The sequence below is a fragment of the Brachionichthys hirsutus genome, unplaced genomic scaffold (assembly GCF_040956055.1).
Source record: "Brachionichthys hirsutus isolate HB-005 unplaced genomic scaffold, CSIRO-AGI_Bhir_v1 contig_405, whole genome shotgun sequence".
Classification (NCBI taxonomy): Eukaryota; Metazoa; Chordata; class Actinopteri; order Lophiiformes; family Brachionichthyidae; genus Brachionichthys; species Brachionichthys hirsutus.
The window spans coordinates 159,446-172,206 of NW_027180402.1; the positions used below are offsets into that span (position 1 = coordinate 159,446).

Consider the following 12,761-nt stretch of genomic DNA (forward strand, 5'->3'; position numbering starts at 1 on the left):
ATGACTGAAATCAGCTGCCAAATGTCCCCTCTGATGGACAGGGTCAACGTTGAGATTAAAGAGGAGCTGCTGTTGTTCTTCCTCGGGTTGAGACACAAGAAGACGATGCAAGCCACTGAGAAACGTCTTCGACGTGAGCTGCGCGACGACTCTGTGATTCTCTCCCAGAGTAAACTTGTGGGGAGCTACAGCATCCAACTGGACAAGAAGCTGCTGGCGGGTTTCCTTGACAAGCTTCAGGCAAAAAAAGATTGCCACCCATGGAGCACGGAGAATGAGCTCCAGAAAAAAGAGATTCAGCACCTCAAAGCCGAGCTGGCTGAAGCGAAACAGGCCAGCCAAACAGATCAAGTCCAGTTTCTGGAGGCTCAGGTCACGGCCCTCTGTGAGGTGCCGCAGAATGCTCCATCGTCCGACTGCGACTGCCTCCGGAAACAGCTGGCGACGGATTCATATATTGAGATGCTGGAGGAGTATCTGCATTACGACAGGGAAGCCTTTCACAGTCTGCACATGGATTCCTGGAAGAGGGACAATGAGTGGCTTGCAGTTCTGGAAGGAATGAAGGCTGAACATGAAGCCCAACGTCAGGCATCCAGCGCAGAGATTGATGCGTTAAAAGCTGATCTGAAGGCATCGCATCATCTGTGGCAGCAACTCCAGCAGGAGAAGAACTCCCTGATACAAGAGTTGGAGACATCCAGAAGTCAGCAAGTGGAGGAGATTGGGGCAATCTCTCTGGAAATGAACACTGCTAAGAATGCTCTGAAGGAGCTGCAACGTCGTTGGGAGGAGAAGGAGCAGAAGTCGTCTCTTCTCCAAGAGACAAACGTTCAGCCGAGGGAGGAGCAGGACCTGCAGGAGAAAGAGGCGTCCTCCACACCCCAGCTTAACCTCAAGGAGAGATCATCATCCTGCAATGAAGCTGATCTGCAGGAGAACAAGGAGAACTGTGTGACCGAGCAGGGGCCTCATTTAGAAAATGAAGAGGAGCTGGAGCACACAGACAAAACCGACATGGAAGATCTTCAGAGCCCCGTCCCAGAACAGAAGCCACAGAAAAAAAAGAAGTGGTACAGAAGATTGCTGGCCAGACTGAAATAACTTATTTAACCTCCGGACAGCTCCGCCCCTGCACAGATGTCCGGACACCCTTATGCTTGAAGCTTCAAGCATAAGGGTGTCCGGACATATGTGCACTTGGCACCAGGACACGCTCGATGATCGACTTTGTAGTCGTCTCACCGGACTTGCGGCCGCATGTCTTGGACACTCGGGTGAAGAGAGGGGCGGAGCTGTCAACCGACCATCACCTGGTGGTGAGTCAACTCCGATGGTGGGGGAGGATGCCGGACAGACCTGGCAGGCCCAAACGTATTGTGAGGGTCTGTTGGGAACGTCTGGCAGAATCTCCTGTCAGAAGGAGTTTTAACTCCCACCTCCGGGAGAGCTTCGACCATGTACCGGGGGAGGCAGGGGACATCGAGTCCGAGTGGACCATGTTTCGTGCCTCCATTGTTGAAGCGGCCGATCGGTGCTGTGGCCGTAAGGTGGTCGGTGCCTGTCGTGGCGGCAATCCCAGAACCTCTTGGTGGACACCGGTGGTGAGGGACGCCGTCAGGCTGAAGAAGGAGTCCTATCAGGCCTTTTTGGCAGCAGACAGGTACCGACAGACCAAGCGGGGCGCAGCTACCGCGGTTGCTGAGGCAGAAACCCGGGCATGGGAGGAGTTCGGTGAGGCCATGGAAAACGACTTCCGGACGGCTTCGAAGAGGTTCTGGACCACCATCCGGCGTCTCAGGAGGGGGAAGCAGTGCACGGTCATATAATGGACATATGTCCACTACAGAGCTTTCTGGTAAACACCAGAAAGCTCTGGCCAAAGCAGAACAGGCTTCTCTGGTGTCAAATGTAAAATGTTTCTCCTGAACTATAATCACAACTTTAAATAAAATTAGCAAAAAAATGTCCATTCGAGTCCTGTGTGTTACTAACTATTTATTACATGAACTGATCCGTTCCGATGACAGCAGACGACTGGACTCGGATCTGATTACGGATGAGTCGTGACCGTCCTGTTGAGGCGATGTAGAGTTTGAGAAGTCACGAATGTGCACACTTAACCCTCTTGACTCACCTTCACCATCGTTTAAACATACTCACTTAGCTGATTTGTATTTTTGGATTCTAAACATATACACATCTATAAATAGTCTATCAATACTTCATCACATATAGTTTCCAATCTTTATATAAATCTATACAGACAAAAAAAACACACACGCTGACTTTAGTTTGTCCCTTCAGAGAGCTAGCACAGGAAGTTTGTGTATTCCTGTTTCCACCCAGTGACTGACATTACGTTCCAGGTTTACATTGCAGGAAAACATTATAAATTTTTTTTGCAGGACTTCTGCGAACCCTCAAAGGATTCGTTCGAGTTTTTTGGTTACATAAATCTGGTAAATCCATCATCAGTGGTGGGTAAGCTGGTTACAAGAGTGGGCTTCGAACGCAGCGTAGAAGTTAGCCTTAGATGAAGCCACCTCGAGCGAGAGAGAAAAAAAGAAGCGACGCCAAGATAAAAGTCAAGAAATTAAGAACAACAAGAAATTATTCAAGAAGAAGAAAACTACGGCTGATTCCTCTCCCGCTACTCAGCCAACGAGGTATTTTGCCTGTTTTATTTTGTAGTTATTTGATTTTTCTTTAAATTTGAGATTAATTGTTTTGTTTTTTTAACTCTTGTTTTCTTTATCTCTGAGTCATTGATAAAAAAAATAAAAAAAGAAGTCAGCAGTAATACTCCTGGAAAGCTGTTCAATTAACGAAGGAAATAATCACCAAATACGAAAATGGCGTCCGGTGTCTTCGGATTTTGATTTTTCTCAAGAAAACTGCGCATAACGATATGGAGAAATCAACCATTTCAAAATGTATTTTTATTTTTAAACTCAGCTAAATAGAAAGAAAAGGGAATTCATCTAGTTTCCACTATTTCTTACGGGAAATATAACTTCGACTTTTGAATAAATTCTGAACAGTATTACAGAACTAATTGTATTCTACAACGGAGGTTCGACTGGCTGCAGGGCTGGGTGGATGACAACGTGTCTGTTAACGCGTTCACAACTCGTGAATGTGTTCATCTTGAAATCACGAGACCTCTTACATGAACAAATGATCTTCCGCTCTAACTTTAATGTCGCAGTCTCTATTACCATTCCTCGTGCTCCATTCTTTATGATCTGATGCCCTCTGCTGGTCACATAATATATCAGAATTACATTGCATATCATCACAGTCAGTAGGATTTTCTTTGCGCAGTTAATGTTTTACAAATGTGAGATTTTATCCGGAAAATATTCTGTTTGTTGTGTTTATTCAGGAAAGTGTGCTGCAGTTACGGCTTGCGTCCACTAGAGGCTGTCGGCTCCGGCATTTCAAACAAAACATTTAAATTTTAATTTTAATGCCATTTAAAAACCTCGTCTTTTTTCCAACTGTAGCTGAACTACGTTAGGGTTAGCATATTTCGAATAAAAACATTTCTTACGCCTTCAAAACACTAAAAAATAAGGCGATTTTCTCGGCTTTGAGTTTTCATTGGTTTAGCATGAAACACGTGACCAGGAAGTGTCTACCAGACTGCGGGTAACTAAAATAACTCTCTTTCCCCGCCGTTCTGTGACGTTTTCTTCACTGCGCTGTGTTTTATGTTATTCGTTATTCACGCGACCCGGATCCGGTCCCGGTTCGTGACTCGGTTCTGCGGACCGTCAGTGAGAAGGACGGGGCGGCGGAAGACCCCCCCGCCTCGGACCCTATTCCGGTTATCGCTTCTCGGCCTTTTGGCTAAGACAGTGATCACTCCTTGGCAGCAAGGTCTTTCCAAATTATTGGAAAAATCCCTTAGCTTGAGAGGAGGATATTGTTCCGTTTCTGTGTTAATTTGTTGTATTTTGCACATTACTTGCTTGTTTGCACTTTTTCCACTTGCACTTTAGGTCTACCTCAAGGTAAGTTTTAACATTTTTTATATTTTAAATTGTATTTTACCTGTTTTTAGCTAATTTATTGTTCTTGGTGGTGCCTCTCGCCATGTCGGCTGCACGTGCCGGCATGCGGAGGCACCACAGTGTGCGTTTTAAATTCAGGGAGGAGGGTGGGAGGCTCCTGGGGATGTCGAGGCTAGACTTCTCCAGGAAGCTAATCCAGCAGGCCCTAGGTTTTCAGCCAGATGACCTCCATTGTATTTTGACCCTCCCTTTTAACAAAGGTTTTGACGTAAGTTTTATGTCCGATTTATTACTGAAACAGTTTTGGATGAAGTATGAAAATGTGAAGACCCAGTTCTCTGTGTTCGAAATTGAGAAACTGACCGACAATAGCCTTAAAACGGTTATTGTCAGGATGTTCAATGAAATGGTGAACGCAGGAGACATTTTGGTTTGGCTGGGTAGATACTGCACGGTCAAAGGACAGGCTACCAAAGTGAGGGATGTGGATGGCATTTGGAACTGTGCCTGGAGGGTCCCCATTCAACAATGGGAGGACCCTCAGGGCTTCCAGGGCCTGAAGCATCTCCCGTCCATGATAGTCCTGGGAAACGACCGGGGCTACATCCACTATCAAGGACAGCCCAAGCTGTGCCACAAGTGTGGTGAGCATGGGCACCTTGCTGAGGCGTGTCCGCACATCATTTGTGGTAAATGTAGAGAGATTGGGCATACATTTGAGGAATGTACCAATGGCAGAAAGTGTAATCTCTGTGGAGTCACTACCCATCTCTTCAGGGATTGCCCAAACTCATTTGCGAACAAATTGAAGGCCAGACCGACAATGACTGACACACCTGCGGAAAATGGCGGCAAAGTGCTGATTGAAGGGGCGGGGCTGGGAAATTCAAACTTCCCGCCAAAACTGGTGATTGGAGGAGAGCCCGGTGAGGCGGGAAAAGGGGAGGGGCCTGAACTCAACCCAGCAGAGGGAGCTGAGGAGCCTGCCGTGGCGAGCCAGGCAGCTGGGGAGCCTGCTGGGGAGAGTCAGGCAGATGGTGGAGCTGGACCTAGCTCTTCCGGTGAGGACTCCACGGGAAGTCTTATCACAGTGAGTGAAGAGGGGTCCGGTGAAACCTGCCTCCCCAATGCCCAGCCCTGTTATAAGAGGACTGCATCGGAACTGTCGAGCTCTGAGGCTGAGGAAGCCTTGGAGAAGAGGGGAAGGGCTGAGCCAGGCTCTCACAGTTCCTCTGTGGAGCAGGACGAAGCCCCCCCCTCCGGTTCACCAGGTCAGTGTTCCTTCCTAACAATTGCACTGCAATCAACTCCATTGGAACGGCGAGCAGATATTGCTTTCCGGAGGACAGGATCTCGAAGTTCACCTCCCGACTGTGAGGATATTATGACATGAGATCCTGTTACAATATTGGCGGACACGTACGACTAGGTTTAGTGTTTTAATTATTTATTGTCTTTTAAAATGTTGTACCTGTTTTTAATAACCATATTCACGACCCTCACCTTCACGACAATTAATGTCAGGAGTGTGAAGTCGAAGGTGAGGGCACAGAGTATTTTATCCTTCCTTTACAATTTTAAGTCAGATGTGTTTTTAATTCAAGAATGCAACCTTCCGTTTTTAAAGAGGTACACGCAGTGGGAGGAGATGTGGCCACTCCCGTCTATATGGAGCGGATCAGACGAAAACAAGAATGACGGAGTGGCCATTTTAGTAAAAAATCCTCAGATTGTGGTGAAGGGCAGCACTGTGGTGAGACACGGTCGGGCACTTTTAGCACATTTGACTTTTATGGAACAGGATTTTAACCTCTTAAATGTTTATGGTTTTAATGACAAAAACGACAGGTACGACTTTTTAGAAGACCTGCAGTCCCACATGCTAGGTAGGGCGCCATTAGTTGTAGGGGGTGATTTTAATTGTATCTTGAGTAGGCAGGATAGGAAGAGAGCAGGGACAGATTTTAAAATAGACAAGACGTCGGTTTTACTTCAGGGAATTTGCAAGGATTTTAAGCTGACTGACTGCTTTAAATCCATGCATCCCAGAGAGGAGGGCTTCACCTGGACCAGTGGTGACGGCACCAGAGCCTCTCGCATCGATTACATTTTTACCCGGGGTTGCCCACCCACCGATGCTAGATTAATCCCTGTTTTCTTCTCAGATCACTCGATGCTGACCTGCACCCTCTCACTCTCTTCAGGTGTGACTGTAGGGACGGGTCTGTGGAAGCTCAACTGCTCCCTTCTAGAAGATAGGGAGTTAGTTAGTCAGTACAGGGAGCAGTACACAATGTGGCAGACCCTCCAGGACTTCTACGATACACGAGCACTATGGTGGGAAATGGTTAAAAAAAGGACCCAGACTTTCTTTAGGCAGGCAGGTAAGAGAAAGAAAGATAGGGAAAACAGACGCATGATGGGACTGCAGAAAAGACTGCAGCGTTATTTTAGATTAACTTTACAAGGTTTGGATTTTAGGGAGGAGGTAAAATATATTAAGCGTGAAATGTCAATTTTAGCAGATAACCACAGTAAAGGTGTCATTTTAAGAAGCAGGGAGAAGCAGCTAGAGGAAGGGGAAAAGTGCACGCGATACTTTTTTAGAAAGATTTTAAATAAAAGAGGGGCAATTTTAAAACTAAAGGACCCGAACGGATGCACTTTTAATACTTCCAAAGAAATACGAGAGCATATAGAAAGCTTTTATTCTGAATTGTATAGAGAAAAACCTGTTTTTATTGACACCTTGAATGAAGTTTTAGATTCCACTGAACAGGTTTTAAGTGACAGTGTGCTTTTATCCCAAGATTTTAACATGCTAGAGTTAAATAAATCCATACAAGCTTTTACGAAAGGGAAGTCCCCAGGACAAGACGGACTTCCCTTGGAATTTTATTTGACATTTTGGGATCTTTTAGCACCTGACTTACTGACTGTTTTTATGGAATTCGAACGACTAGATCGGCTACCTGACAGTTTTAGGACAGGGATAGTGACCCTCCTATTGAAAAACAAAGACAAGACTGACATTAGAAACTGGAGACCAATCACGCTTTTAAACTTTGACTGTAAACTTTTTAGCAAACTTTTAGCAGTTCGGATGTCCCTTGTTTTAGAAGACTTGATTCACCCGGATCAAGCCTGTGCCGTCCCGGGGAGGAAGATCGCCGACAGCCTCGTACTGATCCGAGACACCATCTGTTTTGCGAGAGACAGGAATATTCGGTTAGTTGTTTTAAACCTAGATTTTGAGAAAGCCTTCGATCGGGTCTCGCACCAGTACCTGTTCCAGGTGCTGCAAAAAATGGGGTTTCCAGGGAGGTTTATAGCTTGGGTGGGATTGCTGTACAAAGACATCACCAGCAAATTCATGGTTAACGGGGATCTTACAAAAGCAGTGGAGATTAACTGCGGTGTCCGTCAGGGTTGTCCGTTATCCGCTCTCCTCTATGTAATCTGCATCGAACCGCTGGCACAGGTCTTGAGAAGGGACCCACAAATCCACGGGGTGGTAGTACCAGGGTCCGGGGGACTGAGTAACAAATGCGTTTTATACATGGATGACATCAACGTTTTATGCACTGACCTTTTATCTGTCAACCGGACCCTGGACTTGACTGACTGGTTTGGGCGGGCTTCTGGTTCCAAACTGAACAGAAGCAAGACGCTAGCCCAATTTTATGGCCCTTGGACACTGACTGAACGTACAGGACTGCCCCTGACTGTGACTCAGACTGACCAAAAGATTCTGGGGATTAAATTTGACAGGGATGGGGGAGGGCATACAAATTGGCCAGACGTGGTAGGGAAAGTTAGGCAGAGACTAGGGTATTGGGGACTAAGGGAACTGACTATGGAAGGGAAGGTTTTAATCATTAAAGCCGTGATTTTACCTTTGCTTTTATTGGTCAGTTCTGTTTTTACCCCTCCGAGGAGAGTGATTTTAGACCTGGAACGAGCCATTTTTTATTTTTTATGGGGATCCAAGTGGGAAAGGTTGAGGAGAGGTGTGGTAAAAAGGCCAAAGGAGAAAGGAGGCAAGGGGGTTCCAGACCTGACCTTGTTTTTAACGTCCTTGTACACCACAGCGCACATTGGAGCAGCCACAGCCCCATCCAGAAACCCAAAAACTGCGGCCATGGCACGCTTCTGGATGGGGTCCTACCTCAGACACTTAAAGATTTTACCCACTGATCTTAAAGTTCCTGTGTCTTTTAACCTGCCACCAGCTTACACTGCGATTAAAAATTTCTTAATGAATTTTAATCTGGAACATGAGGAGTTGTTGGTTTTAACCAGCCATCGCTCTCTTTTATGTGTTGTGCAGGAGCGCGAGCCGGTGAGTCCAGTGCGGGGGCTTGCACTCGGCGAACCCCAAACAGTTTGGCGCAACGTGAACCATCCTGCTCTTTCAAACAAGCTCCGGGATCTGTCCTGGATGGTGGCCCACGAGATCCTCCCGGTCAGGTCCGTAATGCACTCCCGGGGGATGGCAAGACTGTCGATCTGCCCCCGACCGGGTTGTGGCACCCCGGAGTCGGTGAGGCATCTGCTCTGGGAGTGCGGCGCTGCTGTGGACCTGTGGGAAATGGCCAGCTCCTTGAATTTCCCGTACTTGCCAGCAAGGGAGGTCCTCACTGCACAACTGGTCCTCTACGGAGTGAACCGAAAACAAGTGCCTGCAAAAGAACATTCAAAGCAGTGGCTCGCCATCACCGCCATCAAAGACGCCATCTGGACCTCCAGAAACTTGCTGGTAAGGAAGCACATGCAGATCCCCCCCGTGGCTGCGTTCCGGATGGCGGCAGCAACCGTCAAAGCAGCTGAAGCTGCAGGCGGAAGGCTGCGGACGCAGCCACAAAGAAGAATCGCCTCTGTGCCCATTCGGACGAAGGAGCTGGACCCACGAAAATAAGGACACAGCAGCGGCGGCCTGGCTCTCCGGGTGAGGCAGGCGGGAAGGAGCACGAGGGCGGGGGATCTCCTCTGGGCACCGGGGCAGGACCCCGACAGACCGGCTGTTTGGAGGAGCAGGATGAGTTCCCCTTGGTAGGGACTCACTGCGCTCCGGCACAAACTGAAAGATCAGCAGAGCCTTTTAAACAATGCACTCCTCTTTTAAAGACTGTTTTAAGGATATTTGACACAGTTTTAACTTGTATAAGATCATCTTTTCACAAACACTTTTATCTGTATAACCTCTTTTAAGGCAGAATTTTAATGTCTTAGATGTGTTTTTACAGAATTGTGTTCACATACTATATGAAAAGAATTATATGAATGTATATATGAGTATTAAGTGTCAATAAAACTTTTCGAAAGAAAGAAAAATCTGTTCTTATCAGTTTAATATCTGATACGTCCCCTACCCGGGGACCATATATTAAATTGGTTTTTGGAGCAGGGAGATGGAATAGGGGCTTGCTCCGTCCACTCCACGCATCGACCTGGTATTGCAGTACCTCCAGGACCGGTGCACCCCCCCAACAATGTAAAGAAACAAACAAAAAGCTGGTAAAGACTGGAGCTCTGCGTCACTTCCGGGTTCCAGATGAACCCAACGCTGTTGTGTGTGTCGCAGATTATTTTAACCAAATAAACCTTCATTTCTCTCAGTGTGGAAATTCTTTATAACACAAATGCGCAGTGCGCGTAGGGGGCGTGGTCTCAATAGCCATGCAGGAAGCATCTGTTTTTTTTAGTCAAGATTATACTAAAATGTACTTTCCCCAACTATATTTAGGTTCCCTATGTGGAGCAAACCTTCAATTTGGAAAATTCCCAGTTTATTCCCCGTTAATCCATTAAATTCCCATTAATTCCATTCCTCCCGTCGCTGATCAAACTTTAATCTCTGGCTCCACCGAATGGCAAGAAATGCCATACAGGTGTTAAGGTCGCGCATGCAGTCCGTCCTCCGGAACACCAGGCGGCGCTAATGTCTCATTTAAATGACGTGACGTAACGTTTATTCATTGACAAAAACAAAGTGCGTCGAGCTGTTTCAGTCCGAAGACTCGTTACCCACCAGGTAAAAAGAATTACAGCTGGAAGAGTTAATTTTCTGATTCCTAATTCATGTGATCAACAATGATTGTCAATCCCGAGATGTGTCGAAAAGTTGCAAAAGAACTTTAACCGTCACTTTGGAATAGTCCTCAGAAAGAAGTTCATGGAGGAAATGTGACGTAACAAAGACATGAAAGGGTTTAATAATTATAATAAAGACAAACACAACGTGCTATTATTGGATTATCGGCGTTTCCCTTTTTGTGTTTTGGCCTCTGCGTGGGATTTCATGTCCTTCCTCGTATAACTTTAAGAAAATATCAATCACCCAAAAAGAAAAACACACTCAATAATTTCATTTCATAAAATGAGTTTAGCTATGTTTTTAAAAATGTAAAACCGTGTTCATAAATGTTGTCCTAAAGCATTGTTTTAAAAAATATATTTTTTTAATTTTTCTAAAATGAGTGCGGAGATGGACTTGCAGCTTCCACCTCACGAAGGAGACGAGTTCTCAGTGGTGGACATGCACGCAGGAGGACACCCTTTACGGATAGTCCTCAGTGGCTACCCAGCAGTCGAGGGGGACGGCGTGCTGTCCAAACGCCGTTACGCCCGGGACCACCTGGACCACCTCAGGAAGACGCTGCTGTTCGAGCCCCGGGGACACTACGGTGAAGAGCGAGCTGCCCGAGGCCGACAGGGGGCGCTGTTCATGCACAACGAGGGCTACAGCACCACGTGTGGACACGCCGTCATCGCCCTGGGACGCTTTGCCGTGGACTACGGACTGGTGCAGTGGCCACCGGTCTCCAGAGACCCAAGTGAACATCCACTGCCCCTGCGGGCTGGTGAAGGCGTTTGTTGAGTACTCTGACGGTAAAACGGGGGCGGTGAGGTTTCACAGCGTGCCAGCGTTCGTCTTCGCTACGGGTAGGATGCGTGAAACGGATCCCTAGAGGGGTCCACGTGTCCTGCGGGACTCATGAAGGGACCTGTCCTTCTAGATGTGACGGTGGCGGTGGAGGGATTCGGCCACGTGACGGTGGACATCAGCTACGGAGGAGCCTTCTACGCCTTCGTCGGCGCCCAGAGGTTCGGCCTCGACGTGTCCAAGTCCAGGACGCGAGATCTGGTGGACGCGGCCACGGCCGTGACCGACGCCGTCAAGTCTCAGGTGGAGCAATAGACTACAGTACCCATGATTCAGAGCGAGTGGGAGAGCCCAAAGAGGAACATTTCTGCTCCTCGTGAGAGAAAAACAAATACGTACGAGAAACGGGTTGGTCTTACATTCAGTCTCTCTAAGAGCCGTTTGACCTCCAGGTGAAGTTCCGGCACCCCACCAGTGAGGATCTGGCCTTCTGTTATGGGACCATCCTCACCGATGGCAGAGATGATTTCTCCTCCGATGCCACCGCCAATGTCTGCGTGTTTGCAGACGCTCAGGTACCTCGGGTGGGGAGGCCGCCTCATACCGGACACACACGGAGCGATTCGATATCGAGAGGTTTTAAACCGATATAAACCTGGTTGCAGGTGGACCGGAGCCCCACGGGTTCTGGTGTGACGGCGCGAGTGGCTCTTCAGTATCACAAAGGGCTCGTCCAGCTGGACCAGGCCAGGACCTTTCAGAGTGGAACCACTGGATCCCGGTTCACAGGCCGAGCCGTCAAGGTACCAGAGTTGGAGCCGGTTATGTGATCGCCCAGAATGGGTTAAAGTTTGAGGCACATCTGGATTCTGATGCTCAATCAAGATCACTTTGTTTTTTTTATCTGACTTTTTGCCCAATATATCATGAATAAAAATACCCAGGCGTGTACAACTCAAGCCATCACAGAAAATGTCTGTTTTTATTGATGTAGGAAATGCATCTTGAACACTAAACGCTTCCCTTCTGACCAGCATGAAGTATGAACATCTCTTTGAGAATGAATCCCTCAGTTTGCCTGCTCAGGTGGAATCGGTTCAGAATGACATTAATGACTGGACGCCCTCTAAATACCTTTATGACGTTGATGGCTGTTGCAACAAAGAACCGCCTGCTTGGTTGATGCCTTCGTTTCTGTTCAGGAGACAACGTGTGGCGGCTACGAGGCCGTCGTGGTGGAAGTTGCTGGCAGAGCCTTTTATACCGGAGCTTCACGCTTCGTCCAGGAGACGGATGACGAGCTGAAACTCGGCTTTCTGCTCAACTAAACCGGCGTTGCACGTTGTGTTTGCACACGAGCGCTCCAACAAGGGGTGTGGATCCATAATTGTGTCAGGAAAATACAGTATTCGAATATTCCATTGGCTTTGGTTGTTTTGTTTTTCAAAATAATATTTTTTATTTTGAATTAAAAGCTCTAGTGTATAGAATTTCCTGGTAATTGACAGTTACGGGCAATTAAACAACCTCCACCTCACCCTCATCTAAGGGGGCCACCGAAACACCTGATAATCCCTGAGTAGATAATCTAAATGAAATAAATAAATCATATCAATTGCATTGACCGACCACTAGATGGAGCTACACCCTACTCACAGCAAGAATGTGCTGGCTTTGTTTGGGGGGGGCTCTCTAGATTCCTCCAACAACATGCAACTTGGGTGAACTGGTCACACCAAATTCTCTGCAGGTGTGTGAGCGTGTCGTTTCTTTCGTGTGGCTCCGATGAGCTGGCGCCTTGTCCGGGGTGTACCCCCAACCCTCTTCTGTTCAAATGGGAGAACATAAAAAAGAAT

General features: G+C 47.3%; 2 protein-coding genes and 1 pseudogene across 2 annotated transcripts; all 3 read left to right on the top strand.

Moving 5' to 3' along the window:
• Window positions 1-1,104, top strand: LOC137914670 (sarcolemmal membrane-associated protein-like). The gene has a single exon (XM_068758185.1). It carries the CDS (start codon window positions 1-3, stop codon window positions 1,102-1,104), a length of 1,104 nt encoding a protein of 367 aa, XP_068614286.1.
• Window positions 1,105-9,329: 8,225 nt separating this feature from the next.
• LOC137914683 (U2 spliceosomal RNA) lies at window positions 9,330-9,506 on the top strand (annotated as a pseudogene).
• A 1,000-nt stretch (window positions 9,507-10,506) lies between these two features.
• Window positions 10,507-12,233, top strand: LOC137914672 (trans-L-3-hydroxyproline dehydratase-like). The gene is given in 6 exon segments (XM_068758186.1): window positions 10,507-10,836; window positions 10,838-10,964; window positions 11,039-11,208; window positions 11,358-11,480; window positions 11,571-11,708; window positions 12,108-12,233. Coding segments are annotated over 6 exon segments (1,014 nt in total).
• Window positions 12,234-12,761: the final 528 nt, after the last annotated feature.